Source organism: Gadus macrocephalus, chromosome 4 (assembly GCF_031168955.1).
Source record: "Gadus macrocephalus chromosome 4, ASM3116895v1".
Lineage (NCBI taxonomy): Eukaryota > Metazoa > Chordata > Actinopteri > Gadiformes > Gadidae > Gadus > Gadus macrocephalus.
Genome location: NC_082385.1, coordinates 21980650 through 22005130, shown reverse-complemented (window position 1 = coordinate 22005130; position 24481 = coordinate 21980650). Strand labels below are relative to the sequence as shown.

The 24481-nt window shown below is 42.8% G+C and overlaps 1 protein-coding gene across 3 annotated transcripts in view; it reads left to right on the top strand.

Annotated features, from left to right (window-relative positions):
- Nucleotides 1-24481, top strand: part of LOC132455141 (copper-transporting ATPase 2-like) — a 67867-nt gene that overhangs the window by 32058 nt on the left and 11328 nt on the right. For all 3 annotated transcript variants that reach the window (XM_060048867.1, XM_060048866.1, XM_060048868.1), the window contains 2 exons: nt 21192-21309; nt 21626-21728. In XM_060048867.1, the coding sequence (XP_059904850.1) occupies nt 21192-21309; nt 21626-21728 (221 nt within the window). The remainder of the gene's footprint in view (nt 1-21191; nt 21310-21625; nt 21729-24481) is intronic.

Below are 24481 nucleotides of genomic sequence, written 5' to 3'. Positions count from 1 at the left end.
TCACGACTGCCGCCGCGGCTCCTCCCCCGCAATAAACATCCCGCTTTGAACGGTGAACTCTTTACGCCTAGCAGCTATAAAAAGCTATAAAAATTATAAAACCTACAAAATGACTATTAATGCAGGCTATGTGGAAAATGCACCGACTTTGGCTCAGCCTGGCTCCGCCTCTTCCGCTACGTAGCTAAGATGGCTGCCGTTGAGTACGGAAAGTCATAGGCCGTTTCTCAATTTGCGTTCTTTTCTGTACTTGTGTTCAGAGCAGATCTACTGGAGGGGCATGGGTCGCCAGCGGGGGGGCACTGCCGTTTGTGAAATATTTTAACGCAAAAAAAGGGGGAGGGGTGTCGTGGATGCTAAACGCAAATAAGTGCAGTTTAACCACCTCTGCTATGTCATAAATAGTTTATTCACATCAACAGTTTATGAACCTCCAAAAAAACATTAAGTAGGCCTGGCACTGTTTATAAACCTTGACAACATATAACAGAACAGGACCGCTGACAGAAGGCACGCATTGTGGCAGAAAGTAGCCTATTGAACAAGCCACGCACCAGGCAGAAATGACACAATGCCATACGTATACAAGCCTATTAAACACCAATAGATAGACAAAGCAAACATCAACAATTTACCTGCTTAGTAGGCCTTATAATGAAAGCCAGGGCTGGCTTCAAGAAGTGAATAAATTAACAACCGGAAAACATCTCCCCTTACCATTGTAAAGAGTTACAGGATACTGTTTCAACACAGTTTGGACAGGCCTGTCAGTCCCGAGATCATCAACCGCTGTCCGCTGACTTGGGGGGCTTGTAGATCGTCGTTGCTCTATGGCTGCGCGGGCTAAATCCGTTGGCGGTTGCCCGGAGCTTGCGTTAGCAGAAGGGCCAGCTCGGCTTTCAGAGACCCTGGCTGTACTAGTGGTGGTGGCCAGAGTGTCACAGTCTGCTACTGGCTGAGGAGGAGCAGGAGGACTAAGCCATTTTCGTAAATCCATGTTTGGTGATAATTAGCTAGTTAGGCAAACTTTCGTCTATGATGGAGGACCACTGTAATTTTCGATTAATACCAGGATTCTGCGGCTGCGCACTGCAGCTCAACAACGTTATTTTGAAATCAAATGTAACTAGTTTACTCAGCAACCAATGAGCATTAACCAAGCCTAACCTGCTATGCATGCACAACCAAATTGATGTGATTTCCCCGTTCATTTATTTTATTTTATTTCATTTAAGTTACAGTTTGCAGCTCAACAACGTTATTTTGAAATCAAATGTAACTAGTTTACTCAGCAACCAATGAGCATTAACCAAGCCTAACCTGCTATGCATGCACAACCAAATTGATGTGATTTCCCCGTTCATTTATTTTATTTTATTTCATTTAAGTTACAGTTTGCACATTTAATATGTAAGGGCAGAGAAATAGTCCGCCAAAGACGTTGCTAAGCAACCGAAGACTCTGGGGTTGACAAGTTACGGAATACTTTCGGAGTGGTACCAAAGACGTCATGAGAGGCAAAAAATCCTTTGTTTACCTTGACAGCGGTCATACTTGGCCCGAAGTTGTGAAGGACCCATGCAAGTGAACGGAGCGTTCCACAGCATTGAGAAGACCCGTGTAATAAGTAAGGGATAATGTATAGAACGCCGGTCATTATCGGGAAAATAAATAAAATAATGACCTGTGGTAGGAGGGGCATTAATGACCGCTAGGGGGGGCACGGCCCCCAAATGCCCCCCATTAGCGCCGACACTGGCTTGCATTCTTGTGAAACGTCATCAGTCGTAGCCCAAGTACTGTTCCAATTCAAAGTACGCATCAGGCGAAGTACTGTCGTAAAACCCGGAAGTGTTCTTGATGCGTTCTTAAATTGGCCGAAATATCGAGCCTGCATCGATGTGGACTTGGGGCCGTTAAATATCCCAGGATGCATTTCGCTTTTCGCATTCCCGTTTTAAAATATCAGTGTGTAAGCTATAAAATAGGCTATATAGGAACATTTTAAAGGTATAACAAAGATGGAGGCCTATTCAACATATTTACATACTATTATTTTAAAATGAAAGAGGGTTTTTGTTTTATATAATTTGTTTACATTGTATAAGTCACTGATGGAGGAATCCCATCGCAACTGAATTCCCGTGTGTGTGTGTGTGTGTGTGTGTGTGTGTGTGTGTGTGTGTGTGTGTGTGTGTGTGTGTGTGTGTGTGTGTGTGTGTGTGTGTGTGTGTGTGTGTGTGTGTGTGTGTGTGTGTGTGTGTGTGTGTGTTCTCGCTCGTTCGTAATTCTTATATCAATAGCCTACTCTCCAATAATATGCTATATATTAAAATTGAGAAACGGCAATCTCATACAATCTTTGTCAAGCCACTGATTGTTTATATGTAGGGTACAGCTGGCTTGCTGTGTGAATACGCATAACTTTTCATTTTATATTCATTCAAAATATTAATATAGCCTACTATTTTAAAACTAAAAAAGCTGGTGTTTTGTTTTATATAATTTGTTCATATTTTTCAGTAGTTATATGCCTACATGAGGCCGTAGCACAGTTAACAGACGAGCTGAGCTGGTGACGTTATCGAGTCCGCTGCTGTTCCAATGGTGCGTTCACTCTCCTGGTGATAACGAGACGGCTCGTCAGTGATGACGCGCACGTTTACGCGTATTTCCGACAGCGACCGTTCATGTGCACTCCGGTCGGGATCTAGAAGTTCTTCTTCGTCAGCGGTATATATCACACCAAGAGGATTACCGCCACCATCTGTTTGGCGTGGAACATAGGTTCTGACTGATTGTCGGGGATCATTTCATTCGTGCATACCAGCAACACCGTGACAGATGTTTGGAATATCTGCGGGAAAACGATCAGGAAGATATATGGTGAGTCAGAAAAATCATATCAGTATATGTGTGTTCCCCTTTTTCATAATTTTTGTATATTGAGATTGTTGGTCTTCTCATTATTTTTGTAACAACAATAGGCCCAAAAGTAATGGCAGTATAGCCTGTTATTAAAGTGGGATGCAGTAGCCTAGTTCTATTTGCAGGGTAATAATGTGGTTGTTAGGTAGGCTAAGCCACTTTGGTCAAAACCCCTTGCCAAATAGCAAAAAGATAATGCCATTTATTATAGCCAATTAATGGCAATTAGAAAAACAAATGCAGAAAGGCAAAGATAATATGCTATAAAAATACAGATTACAATAGTGCCAGTAGTTATGGGGGGCTCATTTCCAGACAAAGGGATGTGTGGACTTTTTCACTCATGCAACATCCAACCCCGTACACTCCTTTTGAGTTCTTAAAATCTGTGTTGTCTTTTTTGGTTTTGAAGGGATGCCCTCATCCTCCATCTCAGTTTGCCCACTGAGGTTTTGAAGACTGGCACTGAATGGAGAATATTGATGGAGATGGATGACGGTACCTTCCAGCGACACCTTCGCCTCACCAAACCTCAATTCCATTTTTTCTTGGATAAACTGGAAATTATTAGGCCACAAAATGTTGACATCAAGAAGGTGAAAATGTTCTTGTGGTACTTGTCAAACCAAAACAGTTTCAGGGAGCTGTCAGACAACTTCGATATATCCCAAGGGGCTGCCCATAATGCCATTGTGGAGATGTTGGACACCACCTGTGAGCTCGCGTCCACATTCATAATCTGGCCATCCGAATGTGAGAAGCGAGGAAATGCAGTGGTGTTCCATCGAAAGTGTGGCATTCACAACATCCTAGGTGCCATAGATGGTTGCCACATCAGAATTCAGAGGCCACCAGTGAGAGGGGGGGACTATCTCAATAGGAAATCCTATTACTCTGTTTTATTGCAGGGTATTGTTGATGACCGGGGACGATTCATAGACATCTTCGCCAGGCCCCCAGGGAGGGTCAATGACTCTCGCATGTTGAGGGTTTCCCCTTTTTTTGAAGATTGGAGGGAGTCAATGGGAGAATTTAAGCTCCTTGGAGACGGTGCCTATATTTGCAGACACTACCATTGTCACCCCTAAGAGGGACAATGGAGCATTGAGTGTTGCTGACCAACAGCTGAATGCCAGAGGCAGAGTGGTGGTGGAACATTCTTTTGGAGGTCTTAAATGTAGATGGAGGAGGCTTAGGGATCTTCAGAACAGCCGTCTGGATGTCATCGTGAAGATCATCGTCTCATGCTGTGCCCTCCATAACATGTGTATTGGGCTGGCGGAGGGAGCATGCAATGAACACCCTAATGGATGTCCCAGGCAGGGGGATGAAAATGCATAGGGAGAAGAAAGACCCATTCAAGAAGATTTATTTTTTTATTTTTTTATTTCCATTATGGAAGAATGTGGTTTTTTTTTGCAGGCATTTAAGAAACAATTTGTTCAATTCATTTCCCTTATTTGCCGGTATTCAAATAAAAAAATTATATCATTTTGTGACCCTTTGTTTGAAAAACATGAAATAAATAAACAACAAAATCAGGATCTTATTTAACAGAAAAATATCAAATAATAACAAAAAGTATCTACACATGCCTTCAATCCACCATTTCACTCCTTGTCTAATAAGGCTTGCATCATCTTCTTAAAATCAGCATGGGACTCTTCCCTGAAACTGAAAATTTTATCAAAATGCCTTTGCTTGGCAGCTTCTGCCTCTTTCAGGATTTCGCAAAGGTCTGCCTCTCGCCCCTTTTTCTTTCTTTTTTGGGTAGATGACCTGCCCGGAGAGCCTGACCTATTCTCCTCTAAGGAATGAGGTTCCCTTAACAGAGCCTCCGGCCTGACAATTGTCACCCCATTTGCCGTTCCAATTACCGGGAAGTCCACATCATGGTTCTTATCAAGAAGCTCATTAAATTGCTATAAAATTGGAACTTCATTGTCCCCTGCCCAGTTGAGGAGTTGTTATCGATCACTCTTTTGTAGGCATCTATTAATGTTGCCCACTTACGAGACACCTTTTCGTGGTCAAAAGTAAGGACGAAATGCTCAGTTTCTGGGAAATGTCTTGCCAGAAGGCCTTCCGTTGCCCCCTTGTTTGCTTGACTCTGTCCGTAAGCTCAGCCAGAGTTTGGGGGAGCTCAGCTTGGCCATCGGTGAGGTGGCCACGCATCAGGTCAATCAAATAGAGGGTTTGGTCGGTTGTGAAGACCTGATGGGGCTTGATGGAGGTGCTGGAGAGGTCTGGGGGAAAAAAACACAGCTATTAACAGTAACACAAATCAAGTTCTGAGGTCGCTTCATTCCCAGGGTTTTTTCTAAACAAGGGAAAAACAATTTCTAACGCTGCGCCCCGATACTCCCGGCGTGCGCCATCCTACCGAAATGCCGACTGAACCTGTCAGACTTGGATCTGTACTTACTGCTGTACAACATACACTATTTCTCAAAACGATCTTTTCTCCGCGAAAATATCCCAACACCACCACCTGACAATGTGTCTGATCCTCAAATAACTTATAATTAATTAAAATATTCCGATCCGAATTGGAGTTTCCCAGACCGAGTCGACATGCTAACGTTAAAGTTATTAGCAGCTAGCTAGCTAGCTACTATGTATTTGAATGGGTTTTTGGTCTAGGCGCTAAGATGCTAAGCAAGTATACAAGACCATTCCAGTTCTCTCTGCACAAAGCTACGGGTTCCCTGTTACCAGGGAACCCGTAGCAGGGAACTAAATGGCAGCTGCACGGCCGAATTAGCCCAATAAAAGTGTAGTAACCCAGAGAACCAGCTACAACATAGTTTTCATCTAAACGAGCCGTCTTTAGCGAACGGTGAATTGCATTGGCTTCTACGAGCAGTCGGCTTTCAGCCGCGAGCTTAGGGACCGTCTGCAAAGTGCAAAACTGAATTGCATTGGCTTCTACGAGCAGTCGGCTTTCAGCCGCGAGCTTAGGGACCGTCTGCAAAGTGCAAAACTGAAAACGACAACAATAGTAACATTTCTATAGCGTCGCCATTATTGACTCTAGAGCCCCAAAACTTGTTCCATAGAGGCATGGCACAGGAGGTCTACCATGACTAACGCTACCCTGAACCACCTCCTCAGGATCAATATTTTTGAAATTTGTCGTGTTTATTTACAGGGTAAAGTTGTACAAGTCTACCAAAAGTTGATAGTATTTTAGTTTTTCAGGATGACCACAAGAGCTAGAATTTCTCTCTAAGATAGCCTCAGAATGTACCATTTAATCATTATTTTTTCAAAGGCTTTGCGCCGTGGAAGGGGGAGACCCCCCTTACACACCATCCCCCGCCTCGGTCGCGTTGCTCCCTCGGCTTTGCGCAGGGGTCTGCTCCCTGCTACTTTTTTTTTCTAGAAAAACCCCTGATTCCCATACCAAAATCAATTCACACCATTAATATAGGTGACACATCTGTCTGATGTATCATTTGGAATAACCCTCCTGCGACATGCTTATCAGGTTAACCTACATAATAAAATGTATCGCCACTACAACAGAAATGCCATGCCAATGAATTGGAGTTCAAGTAGCCTACTTGAAACGCATGCAAATGTCTCTGAATTATATTTCGCTTAATAGAATTGGAGACCTTTCATTTCACTGTAAAACATACACTGTAGTTCTGTTATGAAAATATTATGAAGTGTTGGACTTGTTTGTTCACTCACCTTGTGGTAGTTCCTTAAAGGCATACGGGACAGGAGCACTGAAAGGTGAGGACGGGAAGCGTGTGCTGGTGCTGGCTGTGGCACTTGTGCTGGGGTGGGCTGTGGCACTGGTTCTGGTGCTGGCTGTGGCACTTGTGCTGGGGTGGGCTGTTGCGCTGGTTCTGGTGCTGGCTGTGGCACTTGTGCTGGGGTGGGCTGTGGCGCTGGTTCTGGTGCTGGCTGTGGCACTGGTGCTGGGAGTGGTACTGGTGCTGGCATGGGCTGTGCCAAATGGTAAACGACGCACCAAAATCGCTCTTAATTTTACAGCCCAATCCTTAGCAGTGTAGAGGTCAGTTTCCCCTGGTCTTTGATATAATGTTTGGGTGATGGGATGATGAAGGCTTGGGTCCCAGAAAAGCTGCAGTTTTTCATCCATGTATACTGAAAGAGATTTAAACTTTATGTAAATGACACAGATGTTGTAGCAGCCATTGTACTAAACAACCAAGCCTACAGATTGAAGCCTTCCCATTACCTCAATAGCCTAAAATCCCTGCATTGGCTCCCAATAAATTACAGGATTTACTTCAAAGCACAAGTTCATAATTCACTAAATGGGATGAGGATCATCCATACAAACTGTGCAGTCAGGTGCTTCTCAGTCGGACAGTGCCTAAATGGAATCACACCAGGGTTTATTTATCAGATAAAAACAGCCAGAAGTAAATGCCTTTATTTCCTTGTAGCCTATGAACCTACTATCCTTTTGCTTTTATTTATGAGAAGCACATACAGTATTGCCACTGTATGGACACTTGCCCTTATCTACAGCTGGTTTTACAGTACACAACCTTTAAAACTGAGCAAAGTCGATGGCAACAGACAGTTACAACGTCAATCAATAGTAAAGTGTAGACATGGCAAAAAATATGTGATATGATGGTTGATTCTTTTATATTGAGTCAAACTTTCTCACCGTTCAAAACTTTTGCGTTGAGGTCCGACATGGTCATGCGCATCACTAGTAAACAATGAGTCACCATACGTCACCAACTGGGCAACTCTGTTAACTAAATTTGGCCCCAGTTGCCGAACGGAAGTAGAATCATAACAGCGTCATGAGGTGGCGTTCACGCGAACTTTCCGACGTTGCGAAAAGGTTTTTCCCATAATTCCCAGCGATGTGAACGCACGTCAATTGCAGGTGCGTACTCCCGTCCTCGGAAGTGTTTACTTGAAGTCCGGACTTGCCAAGTACGAACTTCCAAGTCCGCGAGTACGTAGTACGCGTACTAGGAATTGAGAAACGGCCATAGATATATATATTAACAGAGAATGTCTAATATGAGGAGAATGGCCACTCGCTGGTTAGTTCCGGTTTTCTGGACTGGTTGCAGTAATAATCTCTGTCCACGCGGGGTGCTCGCAGGCGAGTCCAGAATGAATGGGAGCCTATGGGGTTTTATCCTCAGAATCCACTTTTCTCACGAGGTAATTTTTTGTCAAGTAATTTGAAAGTTGCGTTCAAAAGGAGGGGCTAAGATAATAAACTCAGCTGAATATTGCATTTTTTAAGGTCACGTATCTATTCTAAAAAGGCGTTAAAAACATCCGATGACGTCACACATTGTCATATTGTCAGAGGTACTGCTTTACGGCAGTTTCTTAAGCACTTCCGCATTTCCCCGCAACGATAACACCAGCTGTTGGAGGTAAGGCATTTTTTTGCTTAATACACTAGTTAGAGTTTTAGTGAGCTAATGTAAAAAAAAGAAATGCGCAAATGTTTTACATATGTATGTTACTCACATAGTGTTTTTTTTAATCCTCACTAGTGCGGATGATAAAGCTTTTTTTTTAGTAAAGATTATGAGCTATTTCTTTCTCCTGAAATAGAAACCTGGATTAGAGTCATCATTTTAACACTGCATCTACTTAGTTTACATCAGTAAACAATCTCCTAGAGAGCAGTGTTCTGTTATACTCCTCCTCATGCCTCTTCCTTTCTTGATCTCTACAGTTGGACCTTGATGCTGTGACAACGGACAAGTCTTCTTCCTCTGTCCTTTTTCTCTGCCTCTGTTCAGTATGTTCAGTGTTGTTAAATCATTTCTCTTTTCTTTTTTTTTATTTACTATTAGTTACTGTTCTTATTGTGTTCTTGTTAGTGTGATGTTTTAATAAACTGGCCTGTTGCAATGTTGGTATAATGTTTGTATAATTAAGCAATAGATCACGCCAGGCTGTGTTATGTGCTCATTATACCACTGTTAAGGGGCGTTGTCCGGCCCGACGCGCAGCGGAGGGCCGGCGACCCCCTTCACAGTGGTATAATGAGCACATGCCACTGACTGAAGTGATCTATTGCTTTTATACAACGGTTACTGTTATGGCGAAACGAAAGTCATAGACACACTACATTTAAAAAGAAACCAAGAAAGTCAAAGTAGCCGTTTTATTAAAGCCTACCAAAAAGTAGTCCCTCCTGGCTGCCGCTATGCATCGACGGTCGCTATGCAACACACTTTAGCGTCCCTCCGAGAGAAGGCTCCGATAGAGCGGTTCGCCGGCAATTTATCCTATGGAGCAGTTCACTCGCCGATTTTAGGCTTCAGTGAACTGTGCTATTGCTTTTATACTGTATACTGTTAAAATTATGGCAAAATGACTCCACACACACACACTAGTAAAAATACGGTTGTATTCTTTGACACTTTCCACTTCAAGGCGCGGAGTGATACTTTCACAAAATGATTGGGCGTCATAGCAGTTATGTATAGGCTCATTATACAACAGTTAAGAACCAATCAGATTGCTGGATTTAGGCCCCCCGTTGTATAATTACTGTTATACAACTGTTACTGTTTCAATGTGACCCAGACCATATTTCTCATTTAACAAACATGTGTAGCTTATAATGTGTTGCAGGGCAGAGCAATTATATTCAATGACTTAAAACAAACCCATCTGTAAAGATCAGTGAATGCATAGAAATCAATGACAAGTGGTGTAGATGGTTTTCCCTCTGTGCAAGGTCATTAGCCCAAGTCCTACAAAAAAATAACGACTGTAATAGCAGATGTTGAAGTTGTTAAATCGTTAACTAACAATTTGTATGGAACAATCGGTTAAGGTAAGTTAAGTGATTCAGTCTCGACACTATAGAGAATGTCTAGCGCGCAACTTGAATAAGCCATGTGTGATTTTAACGGGGCTCCTTATCAGAACTTTCCTTATCAGGTGCAGCCTCAGGTAGCCTAGGACCATTCATACAGGAGCAAGCGAGAACGTTACCTTTTTCTGTCCTTGGGAAACGAAAAGACGGACAATCCGTTTCCACTGTTACTGCAGTTTATCATTGCACATTTACGAGGCATTTCTTTTTTAAACTATCTTTATTTTTGAAAAATAGACAATGACAGACTAAATGATATTGAGTGGGACATTGACTGTATTATTTAAGGTGGTCATACCGTACCTACCATGTATATAACAAATTGAACACAAGAAATGGAAGAAATTCCATTTATGCCCATGTACTTTCACCATACGTAACTATACAACAAATAAAAGGGCCTGCAGGAAAATATAAATACAGTACGCAAAAATTTACTCAGACGGAAAGTCCTCCTTAAGATAATGTTTCTGATTGTGCTTCAGCTTCAGATGCCATCAAGAAGGGTCTCTGGTCGTAATCAGTCGCAAGTCCGTCCCTGACCAATCAGCATTCATTAGCAGAATGCTAGCGTGTAATCTACAATAAAATTTGCGATATTTCAACGACAAGCAGGTGAAAGAGACATATTTAGCCGTCTAGCCCCATAGACTCCCATTCAATCTGGACTCGCCCGCGATCACCCCCAGTGGATGTCTGATGGAACTACAACCAAGATCGGTACAATGGGGCGTATAGGAAGTGCCCAGGCTCTTCGTAGACGGGCTCTGATATTAACTAGATGCCTCGTCCTCGCTGCTGGCCAATGGAGTCGAACGTCACCACTGGCGGCCATCTTACCACAGTAAGCTGCTCACCCATAACATTGTGTTGGTAGTGGTACATGTACTTTTTAAATAACCATAACTTGCTAAATTTTCAACCGATTTTCAAACGGTTTGGTTTGTTATAAACGTCAGAGATGTAGTTATGACACTGCATACTTTTGATAGAATAATGAAAAATAGAATAATGTTCTAAAATAGGTACAATATCATAATCACGTTAATAACGTTTGTATTAAACCAAACCGTTTGTAAATCGGTTGAAAATTTAGCAAGTTATGGTTATTTAAAAAGTACATGTACCACTACCAAAACAATGTTATGGGTGAGCAGCTTACTGTGGTAAGATGGCCGCCTATTTTTAGTTTAGTTTAGTTTATTCATGCTAAGGTGCCGGACAATACAAGAGCACAAACATAATACATACATCCAACACGCATTAACAACAACAAAGATGGCAGCATGAAAAGTCGATCCCTAAGAAGCAAGAAATGCTTGTAGCGGGGACCCGTGACCCCCCCACACACACACACACACACACACACACACACACACACACACACACACACACACACACACACACACACACACACTCATACACACACCCACACCCACACACACACTCACATCCATAGCCTCATCCCAGGCACACACTTCCACAGAGAACACGACACATACATCTCGCAGACACACTGACAACACTAGGTTGTAACAATACATTCCACCACCGTCATATGTAGGTGGATAACAGCTTCTGTTTTCGATTTTTTTTGAAAGCCAAGAAGGACTGGGACATTTTTATGAAGCCTTCAAGCTTATTCCATATCTGTGGTCCCCTGGAAACAATACTCAGGCTAGTGCTCTTCAGTTTTCTTACTTTGCCAGTAATCAAATGTTTTTTCCTGGTATAGTGTGTGTGCAGTGGACGAGAGATAGGTACAAGCTCACATAGGCGGGCGTTCATATTATTTACCACCTGGTACATTGTGCATGCATTGTGATAGGTGTTGATTTCAGGAAGCTTGAGGAGACCATGATGAGTGGAACAGTCAGGCAGTTGGAGCATTGAATTTTGACCATGATATTGCACGTATAATCTTTTTCTGAAGGGACTGTAACTTTAAAAGATGACTAGGATATGTATTGCACCAGATGATATTGGAACGAAAAGTGGAACGAAATATAATGTAGTTTGTTTTATTGATATTTAGTGATAATTTCTTGCACTTAAACCAAGTGTCCACTTTTAACAGCTCCTTGTTTGCAGTTTCCTGCAAGACAAGAATATTTTTGTGAGACAGGATCAAGTTGGTATCATCTGCAAATAACACTTTATGAAAGGCATCAGAGACATATAGGTCATTGATATAAAGGGTGAACAGGAGAGGTCCGAGAATGGAACCCTGGGGGACCCCAAGAGTGACTGTTTTCTGTACTGATCTATGGTCATTTATAAGTACGAACTGCTCTCTATTCTGGAGATAGCTCTTGAACCATCTCCATGCTGTGCCTCTGATCCCATAATGCTGTAGCTTGCCAAGTAAGATATTGAAATCGATAGTATCGAATGCTTTCGATAAATCCAGAAATATCCCAAATAGCCTGTTTGTTGTTGTCTATGGCATGCTTTGTTTCTTGAAGCCGTACTGAGAGGGGACAAGTATGTTATGTTTATCAAGGTAGCCACTCAGCCTCTTGTGCACTACCTTCTCAAAAACCTTAGAGAGTGTAGGCAAGATTGATATGGGTCTATAGTTGTTTGTCATTTTTATCTCCTGATTTATAGATGGGAATGATTCTTGCTGTTTTTGCAAGTTTTGGTACGATCCCATAGAACAGGGAGAGGTTTACACAGTAAGCAAGTGGCTCTAGGATGAAATTTATGATGGCCTTAAGGATAACACTACTTATTTCATCATCTCCTGATGTCCTTGAGTTGTTCATCTTCCCAATGATCGTACGGATTTCATTTTGATCTGTTGGGCGCATGAAGAATGAGTTTGGGTACTCCCCATATAGATATTGGGTGAAGAACGCTCCCAGGGGTGGGCTAATTTTGCTAGCTAGATTCTCTCCAATGGAGACAAAATTGTTATTGAAACGGTTTGCAAGGTCATCTTGACCATAAGAGCTACCAGTGTCAGGGAGAACTGAGTCTTTCCTGTCCCTACCAAGGGCTCTATTGCCACGTTTTCTTGGAATCCCCCAGAGATCGTTTGAGGCAGTCGGTGTAATGCTCTCTTTTACTTTTCCGGATGATATGTGTGAGTTTGTTCCTAAATTTGGTGTAATTTTCCCTGTTAGTATCATTAGGGTCCTTTATGTAGCATTTATAGAGTTTATTTTTGTGGTTGATAGATTTTAAGATACACTGTCAGCCATGGCTTATGGACTTTAGTACTGCTTACAACCGTCTTTTCAGGGATGGTACAATGGATAGAATCAGTTATGATATCAGTAAGGGAATTGTATGCAGAATCGGGATCACTGGAGTGATAAATAGCGTCCCAATTTTTGTTTTGTAGGTTTTGGCACAGTTGGTTTATTGTTCTTTCATTTATGGTTTTAACTTTTGTTTTCTGGGTTGGAATTAAATGTTTGGTCATTAGATCAATGGATACCAGAACAGGAAAATGGTCAGAAATGTCGGAGATGATTACTCCAGATGTTAAGCTCGTAATTGGTATGTTGGTGATAATATTATCGATGATGGTCTTAGTATATTATGTGACTCTGGTAAAAGTCTTAACAGTAGGAAAGAAGGAATATGTGTGTAGGGTGTTAATGAAATAATTTTTTACCCTATCATTTTTTGCTATATCAATATTGAAATCTCCAAGTATTATGCATTTATTTTTGTTGCTATTTAAATTAAACAAGAGTTCTTCTAGTTTCAGCCTAAACAAGTTAAAATCTGGATCAGGGGGATGGTAGACCACTCCAATTACATATTTCTTGGTATTACTAGTCTTGATCTCAATGAATAGAGAGTCTGAGAGACCATCATCGATATTCAAATCCTCACACACTCTAGCGTTGAGCTTGGACCTCACATAAAAACAAACACCACCTCCAATTTTATCTGATCTATTTTTGTTGATGAGTCTGTATCCCTCAATGTTTAGAGATTCTATGTGTGATCTCTCATTCAGCCATGTCTCACTACAGCCCACCACATCAAATCCATGGTCAGTAATAGTCATGAGGGAAACTAAATCATCGTGATGTTTTTGCAGGCTTCTAGTGTTTAAATGGAGAAGAGAGAAGTTATTATTGTTAAGGATGTGTTTCACCTGGTCGGGAGAGTAGCTTTTGCAGTTTAAACTATCCACATAGTCAACACAAGGATGGCTATCTATGGAGTCAGTTTCCTGCCATAATTCAAACCTGAAAAAAAAAGTTTCAAAGGCTTGTAAGTCTGGGTTTGAAAACTCAACACCTTGTAAAAAAGGTTTTGCAACACTGAAAAAAGAGATTATAACCTGAAAAAAACTAAAACTAAAATTCAAACATCTGAAAACATGATTTTGTGTTCTATTTTATCTTCTTCATCATTTTCACCAACACATTTTCAAAGTTCAAACAATTTCACCAGCCCATTTGCAGAGTTTCAAATCTGGCACTGTTCTAACAGTGTATTTCATTGTTGCCCGGTTTTGAAACCTTGTAAATGGGATTCTGCAAACAGGTGTTCATACATTGAGAAATACGTTTTGAAAGGTTGAATATTTAGTTTTAAAAACTTGTAAAGGTGTACGTTTACGACATTGCAACGTATTTTTTCAGAACTGACTTTTCAGCACTGACTTTTCAGAGATTTGACCACACAGGCGAAAGCTTTGAGTCACGTGAATATTGGCAGTGTTCTGACGCCACTCGTTTTGAAACTCCTGACAGTCGAATCTGAAAAAAAAAAACACGTTCCTGGGGGCGGGACCATTTAGCTCTAAACCTATTGGTTGCTCTCGGCTGACGTACATTCCAATCACATGTGCCGTTCACCGGGCTGTGCGTGATTGACAGTGCTCTGCCGATGACACGAATAACAAGCGACTTTCGCGGTTGATTTTGATTTCCATTTTCTGGAACCGTGGCTGTTTCCCAAAGTGAAGGCTGCAGCCTTGCTAGGACGCGTCCTTGCTAGTCGCGTCCTATGGAGATGAGACTATGGTTCCAGAAAATGGAAATCAAAATCAACCACATTGGGGGATTATCACGCTGATACGTAGTACTTCCGCATTCGGTGTTCTTTGTGCACTGTGACATCCGGTGAATCACTCATCACTCTAGCGAACTGATGATGGAGGACCGGCAGTTCACTTTCACGACATCCCTGGTAAATGTACCCAAAGTCACGTTTTCTGAAGTTCACAGACTTACCGAACAACACTCCATAACAGCCTTGTCCAAACTGGACAAGGGATTGTTTATTTTTCGAGAAATATATCGACTACGAATGCGAGTGTCTGCTAGCTAGCTTACGCTAGGTAGGTTGGCTTATGCTAACGTCAGTTTGGCGTCAGCTCAGTCTGGAGGGATGATGAAATGATAAGACATGAAAAATAAGGTAGACTTGTACTTCTTTGGTACATATATGAATGTGTATCTTCAGCAGAAAGTGAAATGAATGTGAAATGAACTGAATGAATAAAGGAACTGAAAGAATAAAAGGATTTAATTCATTCCCTTTTTCTGAGTACATAATTTACTACATTACATATTAACATTATTTTGAATACTTTCAGGATGGACTGACTGGACTTTAAAATTGATTATAGATGAAAGACTTCTCATTCAATTACATACATGTCATTCAATATATACAATGTTTTCAGTATACAGAATTACAGCTCCGGAAAAAATGAAGGGACCACTCCAAATGTTCAGTGCCTCTCGTTTTAATATTTATATATTATATTTATAGGTACATGTTTGAGTAGAAACACTATTCAACAGGGATGTAGCCTTTTAAATCAAGTGGTCCCTGGAAGTTGGTCATCACACAGCAGACGGTCCACAGCTGGTTGACTGTCGCAGACAAGGTGAAAGGACAGTGCGTTCCCAGATGCGGTATTCCTTGACTCTGCCTATTGCTCTTTCTACGAGGATTGGAAGTCGGGCGATTGCTTGTGTTTTCAGAGCATCCTCTTCGGTGAACTGCGCAGTGGTTAGAGATAAGTTAATTAGGGGTCCAAGCCAACAGGTTGGATCCCTATTGTTTTTGTAAGGATTTTTCTTATTATTTTTATTCTTCCCGCCATAGAAGTGGTACCACAGCCCAAACCCTAAATGGTGCGAACACGCCAATAGCATGACTAGATCCAGGTCCGGCACCGCTACTCAGATAACCAAATCCATACACGCCGGTCACTAGGTGGCGCTATACCAAGGGAAAACGCGTTTGGGGCTATAACTCCCACACCGAACCTCCCACAGTCAAAAACTTGTACCCACATATTCACTGGAGTCTGCTGCATCTTTTGGCATAGGCATGGCACAAAATCGCGAAAACCGCAAAACTGTCTTTTCCCTACTCCTCCCACATTTCTTGACCAATTGACACAAAACTTTGCACACGACATCTTCAGACGCACACGAAAAGAAATCAAGGAACACTTTTTTGATCCGACCTTCGATTACGAAACGGTAGCGTTTTGAATATTTGTTTATTAGCTACGTTTTACGTCGAAACGCAAAAATTAAAATAATACCAAAATTAGACATCGGATCAAGTCCAAATTTTAGACACATGTCGGTGCTACCCTGAAATCGGAATATTTTGCCATTAGGGGCCGCAATAAACGAGGAAATTGTATATTTTCTACAAAATTTCGCCGCGAAAACGCTACACTGACTTCTCGCTACTCCTACCACAGTCAAATCCTTTGTATCCACAGGTTCAGGGTAGCGTTTTGAACACATGCTTCGCGTTGTGCCGGCGAAATGCACATTTCTTGTCGCGTTGTGCCGGCGAAATGCACATTTCTTGGACCCCTGCATAACTGCTTGCAGTTCTAGTTAGTATTATTATTGTGAGTGCTTCAGTCCATCTTAAACATTTGTCTACATATCTTAATGGTCACATTTGGGTCAAAGCTTTCATTTGAAATGTTCATTCCTTTCATGCCTACCTGTCATCTTGAAGGGTGGTATAATCAGCGTTGCCCCACGATCAGCTAGTGGCTTCTCGATGGTGAAACCCTTGTCTGCCATGCAGCCATCTCCTGGCTCCAGTAAATCCAGCAGTCCACTTCGTTCAGTCAGCTCTGGGTCGGAGATGGAGCCGGTGAAGAGACTTGACACAAAAGTCACAGCACTACAAGGGGCAATCCCAATCAAGGCCTTAAAGGTTGTTGTGTTCTTGTAAGATGATGTTCGGGTAATCATCGACTGCACCTCGGTGCAGTCGATGATTTCCTGAACATCATCATCTGGACTGTACTGCACAAATTTGCATGGTGGACTTGCTGTTTACTTATCCAGATGGGGAGGGAGCCAAGGAGCAGGTAACGGTAGTTGGCCCACGGTATAACAACATGGGAGACAGTGGACACACTGACCTGAAACATGTCAGCCAGCACCTTCTCTTGCAGGCCTGCAGCAACCCGGCAGCAGAAGAGAAACCAGTTGCAGTCTACACGTTGGATTGGGAGAAATGGGTTCAAATGTTTTTCTTTTTCTGAGATTTTGACCAATAAAACATGGAGGCAGATGGTTGAATAACCTCCCAGAAGTCACAAAAAACATCTCTTGATGTGAATCTGGTGTAAAAAAGGATGTCCTTGTCTGAGACACAAAATCTGTGAAAAGGCCCTTGAAGTCTTGAACCACTTTCAGCTGTGACAGCTCTCATCAGCTCCTTAACTGTTTCTTCCAATTGCTGTATGCGTACAGCAGCAGCATCCAGTGCACCTGTATGAGATGAGGAAAAAAAATTAAAACATCTAACCCAGATTTTGGCTGTGACTTGCATATTGAAAGCAGTTTGGACCTCTAAAGAAATTGCTTTTTGTAGCTCAATATTGCTTTTAAAATTGGCTTTTTATAGCTCAATATTCACCTTTACAGATATAGAATGCAACATTTGTACTTGTGATGAAGCTTTTCACATTGTGGTTTGGTCAAATGCTGGGACATCAATAAGACTAAACATTTTGTGCCCGAGTTCTGAAAAGTTGACCTACCTCCTCGGTATAACCTACTAAGAGCCCATTCTGTGATTAAACCATAGGTAGCACATCCTGTCAGATAGGTGGTTTAAGAACAGTATGGGGTAATAGTAGGCCAATATTTCAGAACACTAACAAACACTGACAAACCTGGTTTAGGAGCAGAACCGAAATCATGTTCTGTCATCACCACCGAAGCTGCGATCTCCTCCATCGGCTCTTATTCACAGGGCAGCGGTTGCTCATGAGGAAGGGCTGGGTGAACGTCATGGCCTAAGCGAGTTGATGCTCTTTTATAAACAGACCCACTTCTTGGCAGTCCCCAGATGTTCCACTGGAAACAGGAGGGTACAGACCCGATTTTCAGTCGCTTGGTGTGACCCCGGTTGGTTGCTAGCTGTAGCGTTAGTGTAGTCTGATTCACTAAAGTGCCGGCTACAAACAAACGTGCTACCTTGTTTTATTTTAAAGTTTGGCCCTTCATCCCGGCGAACCGCTTGAATCCACTTCTTCCATAGACTCAATTCAGTCGGGAATCCATGAAAACTTAAGTAGGGTTGGTGTTGTTTGTTAGATGTACAAAGTGGAACAGAGCAGTGACATCTAGCCTTTGTTTCAGCCATTGTTGAAGTGCGCCAGAAGTGTTCATGCACAACGAAGACAAATCAGAGGCAAATCCCGCCAACAGAACCCGGAAGCGTGATAATCCCCTGTTTTTGGAATGTACGTCAGCCGAGATCAACCAATAGGTTTAGAGCTAAATGGTCCCGCCCCAGGAACGTTTTTTTGTTTTCAGATTCGACTGTCAGGAGTTTCAAAACGAGTGGCGTCAGAACACTGCCAATATTCACGTGACTCAAAGCTTTCGCCTGTGTGGTCAAATCTCTGAAAAGTCAGTGCTGAAAAGTCAGTTCTGAAAAAATACGTTGCAATGTCGTAAACGTACACCTTTACAAGTTTTTAAAACTAAATATTCAACCTTTCAAAACGTATTTCTCAATGTATGAACACCTGTTTGCAGAATCCCATTTACAAGGTTTCAAAACCGGGCAACAATGAAATACACTGTTAGAACAGTGCCAGATTTGAAACTCTGCAAATGCGCTGGTGAAATTGTTTGAACTTTGAAAATGTGTTGGTGAAAATGATGAAGAAGATAAAATAGAACACAAAATCATGTTTACAGATGTTTGAATTTTAGTTTTATTTTTTTTCAGGTTATAATCTCTTTTTTCAGTGTTGCAAAACCTTTTTTACAAGGTGTTGAGTTTTCAAACCCAGACTTACAAGCCTTTGAAACTTTTTTTTTCAGGTTTGAATTATGGCAGGAAACTGACTCCATAGCTATCATCGATATTTTTCAAGTATTCAAATCCCATAGACATATATCCAAACCACTGTATATAAAGGCTATGCTATATAAGGGCCACAGATCAAAAGGTGGAGTCATATGATCTCCTGCTAGGGATAGTGACCAGGATAATGTCCAGGGGGTAAAGGAGGCAGTACAGAAGACTAGGGCATGCACCAATGGTATTAGCTCCAATGTCAAGTCAGTAGTTATGACCACATTCCATTTATAGTCCAAGGTGTAATGTAAGTGTGAGAATCCAAGGCATTCAATGACCAATAGTCTACTTTTCAAGCTTGCAATAACTTGTGCAGAAACTACGCCCACACAAATACACATAACACCATAGCACACACTCATACCCCCACACTCAGACAATACATGCAGACATATGGATGTGGTACACAAGCACGTACACAAGGTCATGAAAATCAGAACTCCTTCCATTAACTCTAGAGTGGTAAATAGTGTCTTAAAGTTGTTTTCAAGAACTGTCAGTTAACCTTCTAAGATCAGGGGCAAGAACCCCCAGGGTACTCTGTTTCTCAGGTGTTTTCTGGTAATTCTCATGCTGGGTGTCTTTAGCTTTCAGACTGTTTACTCCTGGTGGGCTGTTAGTCGTCCCCAGTGTTGCACCTGCTCCAGTTGAGACTTGGAGGCCTTGTTGTTGACTTTTCCTCTGTTGAGAAGCCTCCTGGTTCTTAACATCCACTTTGTCAGCAACAGCTGTGTCAGCCCTCTTCTTTGCTGGTGAGCTAATGCTTGATTCAGAACTTAATGATCTGGTATCTCTTGATGTCTTTGCCTGTGAGGCTTTTTCTGATTTGAGATAGGATCGAAATGAGGATATATCAACTTTTGTTGTACTTCCAAAAGAGTTGGATCGTTGACGGTTTGGCCTGGTGTCCCTTTTGACAGTTTTGTTCCGTCTTCCCTCGTTTATTTTCTATGGTGACGTTCTATACGCCACCGTAAGGCATCTAGTTAATATATCTATGCGGAAAGTGTCCTTCGATCCACACTTCACGATTAGCCCGTTTTGAGTACGACATCCGGGTCCTTGAAGTATACTTCTTTTCGCCGGATCTGAATTGGAACGTACTACGTACTCAAAATTTGGCTAGTAAGTACAGATAGTACGGGTATTGGAACACGGACGTTGAAAGGCACTTTTGTCCAGGGCATAATTTGCATTTCACGATTACACTCATTCCAATAATTTCCTGGAGGGTAAAGTAATGGCTATACTTCCATTTAAAGAATGCTATTTTTGGATTATTTGGGCAAGCCATTCCTGCTTCTCGTTGACTCAATGTGTAAGCAACACCCGACCAACTCTACCTCTGATTGGCTTACCGTGAAATTGAACTCGACCTCAGCCAATCATCATCATTAATGCGATTGTCTTGTTCCTAATAACCAAGGAAGAAAAGTAAAGAGAGATAGAGAGAGTAGTAACACCGTTATTTAGAACGACCTTATTCCCATCACTGATCAAGAGAGTGAGAGAGAGAGAGCAAAATTGCAAAACTGAAAATTGGCATATTTTATTTGTGTATGTAGTTTACTATTATTTCGGGAGAGTCTCAAAGATCTACCAGTCGGTGCTTCCCTCTGGTGCGACATTTCTAAATTACTTAAATAAATTTTCATTTTTGACTTTTTACCTCTGTCCTAACAATAATCTGAATATTTTTGTTTTTAACCCTGAAACTATGTTTTTTATCAATTATTCGGACATGATATCAAGTTACCATAAAATGTTGCCAGAAGATGTATCATGCTGATGCTCTTTCTGACGCCAACAAAAATATTTTCTGGACTAAAATCGATTGAAAAATTAACAAAATCTGAATCAATATATTTTAAATGAATCAAGGGAATGATCTTCTTCGAGTATCATCACAGTTGCGAAACATGGGCTTTTAGTGTACATCGTTTTTTTCTTTATAAATATTCTCTTAATCCCTTTATTCAATACTTTTGACTCTAGAGCTTCTGTAACAAGTCAACATCCCCGTTGGGGGATTTCTAAAGTGCTTCTCCTCTTTATTATCCCCTAGAACGACCTGATGGATGTGGTAGCGAGCATTGAGCTCTCCAAGAAGACCGTGAGGAGGATCAGAATCAACTTCCTCTTCGCCCTCATGTATAACCTGCTGGGGATTCCCATCGCTGCAGGTGATCTACACACACACGCACACGCACACACTCACACAAACAAACACAAACGCATTCGCACACACACGCACTCGTCGTAAATGATTGTGTCAAACATGTCTAGTGAGAAGAATTCAAACTAATATCAACCCAATTGTATTGACCTGGGGAGTGACCTTCAAAGCTAACACAAACAAATGGATGTACTGCGCCCTTTTCAGACGACACATCTGAATGAATTGTGGAGTAGAACACCTTATCACCTATAGCCATCCAAGCCTCATTCTCCCTGGTTTCCGGTCCTCATTAATGCCCTGGTCTCTACGCTGCGCCCCAGGTGTGTTCATGCCGGCAGGCCTGGTGCTGCAACCCTGGATGGGCTCGGCCGCGATGGCCGCCTCCTCCGTGTCCGTGGTTCTGTCCTCTCTGCTGCTGAGAACGTGAGTATGTGTGAAGACCTCCACTTACGCTATCACCCTCCCACCACTCCTACTTATTTAATTGGGATATGAACTAGCATCACAAACACGCCGGGCTAATGGGGACTGAACTGTGTGGTGGTGGCGCAAGAGTTCATATTTCCGACATCTTAGAAACAGTACCCCCTGTTTTGGTTCTGGTGCAAATTATGGGGAATTTCAATATAATTACCCGTCAATGCCATGTTACCATAATTGTGTCCATTAAAGGTCCCATGACATGCTATTTTATGTATTCTTTAACATTGGTATTAGTGGGCAACTAACACAGTATTCAAAGATGTTCCCGAAATTCTGCCGTGGTGCAGAGTTACAGCCACTCCGAGCCAGTCGCACATTGAGCTTCCCCCAAATGCGCTGTTTTGGCGTCTGTAGCTATAATGCAAATGAGGAGGCGGGTCAAGGAGGAGGGTGGGGGTGTGGCCCTGAGCAGCTTGCGGCCACGGTACCATGCGCTCTGTTTACAGTGGATGTATCACAATGGCGAGGCGCACACAGCCTTTAGCCGTGTTCTGTAAATATTCTAGAACACACGGGCGTCCTAGAGCTCTATATCTAAATATTATCATATAGCCTACATAGATATCTATATCATATAATATATATCACGGCCAAAAGCTGTGTGAGCCGATATTATGAATCTCAAATGACCGCGTTGGGTTCTCCGACGTTCCTGGTTCTTCCACGTCCACATCAATGTGAAGTAGACTGAACCGCGACAAGGAGGAGAAAGGGATTGTTGCCGGGCAGCGCTTAGGCACCTCCGCCTCCGGCGGTGGTCCCTGTCGTGGCAATTTCTCTATCAGATATTGCGTCTAAGCAGATGAGATATTTAGATGCAAAAAGCACAAAATACAAAATACTACGTCATATATATTTGTAATAAAAGTACGAACAAAGATGCATCACAACATGCATCAACAAACAACATAACAGGCATATAATATAATAATCTGAGGCCTCAGATGGGAGCTTCTCGTTGCGTCTTACTTCATACTCTAAAGATACGCTCGGGAGAAGTCCACCGATTGTTCAGAGTCGTGAGTTCTTATTCACTTGGGTTGGGTTCTGGAGGGGGTGTGTCCCCCAATAAACCAAAAGCCTTTGTTTACCAGATGGTAATCTTTACAATTGAAGCTCCCCTGGATGCCATTGGAGGGGGTGGCGGCCGTGCCATGTAACCCTCTGGCTTCATTGACGCTAGCCAGGGGGTCGAGGAACAGGCCCATACATCAAAGGATTGCATGGAAGATGATTTACAACACACGAAAACATAGGAACAGGCAGGCAATAAAATGCATCACACGACCCTCGAAGGTTCACACTTCAGATGACCCACTAGGAGAGTAGAAGGCAGGCAATATATGCATCACACAAAATAGTAACAAAACTTAAGTTCATAGTGTAGCGGGCCAGTGGGTGTGGGGTTTCCACGCCACCAAGTCAAATGATACACACAACACAGAGAGCAGTTCAATAAGGTGATTTATTCAAAATAGACGAATAATTGTCTCCAGGGTGGGGAAAAGGGTAATCCAGAGTCCATAGTCCGTAGTCCAGGGGTCGTCACCGGGAGGGTTCTCATGCAAAGCGGTCGGTACACAAATAATCCGTCAATGTTCAGGTTTCCTGCACTCTTTGGCCACACACAGTTCACAGTGGCTCACTCAGAGGCACTCCGTAGTAGGCTCTCCTCCATGTGGTTGCATGCTCCCTTTTATCCCCAAGCACTCCTGCCTAATGCACCTCAGGCTTGCATCGTTAAGGGAGGCAGTCCCTGTAAAGCTTGGGGGTGGAGCCAGCATGCTGCCACACACCTCCCCTCAAACACCACCCGTCCCTGGCGTCTGCCACACACCCTCCCCCTCAGCTCCGACCGGGAGGGAGGGGCGGTCCAGCTCCCCAGAGCATCCCTCCTGGATAGGGCATCCGCATTCCCATGGGCTGCCCCTGACCTGTGAACAACCGAGAAGGCAAAAGGTTGTAATGATAGGAACCAGCGGGTGACCCTGGCGTTACTGTCCTTATTCCTTGACATCCAAACCAGTGGTGCATGATCTGTGACCAGGGTGAAGTGGCGCCCCAACAGGTAGTATTTCAGGGTTTCCAGGGCCTACTTCATGGCAAGACATTCCTTCTCCACCGTGGAGTATTTTGGTTCCCTCTGCAACAACTTCCGGCTGATATAAATAATTGGGTGTTCCTCACCTTCATGTAGTTGTGACAACACTGCCCCCACCCCTGTTTCCGACGCATCCGTCTGCATCACCATTGGCTTGGTGAAGTCCGGGGTTACCAGCACGGGTCCTGAACACAGTGCGCCCTTTAGGTCCTGAAAGGCTTTCTCCGTCTCCTCGGTCCATGTGACTTGGGCGGGCAGCCGGTCCCTGGTCAGATCTGTCAGAGGGCTGGCTATGGACGCAAAGTGGGGAATAAACCTCCGGTAGTAGCTGGTAAGCCCCACAAACGTGCGTACCTGTTTCTTGGTCAGGGGCCGTGGCCAGTCCTGTATCGCCTCCACCTTCTTCATCTGGGGTTTCACACATCCCCTCCCAATGGTGTAGCCCAGGTACTCCGCCTCCTGCAGACCGAGCTGACACTTCTTTGGGTTAGCCGTTAGCCCCGCCTCCCGTAAGGCCTGCAATACTGCGCTCACCTGCTTCACATGAGTGTCCCACTCACTCCCATGGATGACTATATCGTCAATATAGGCC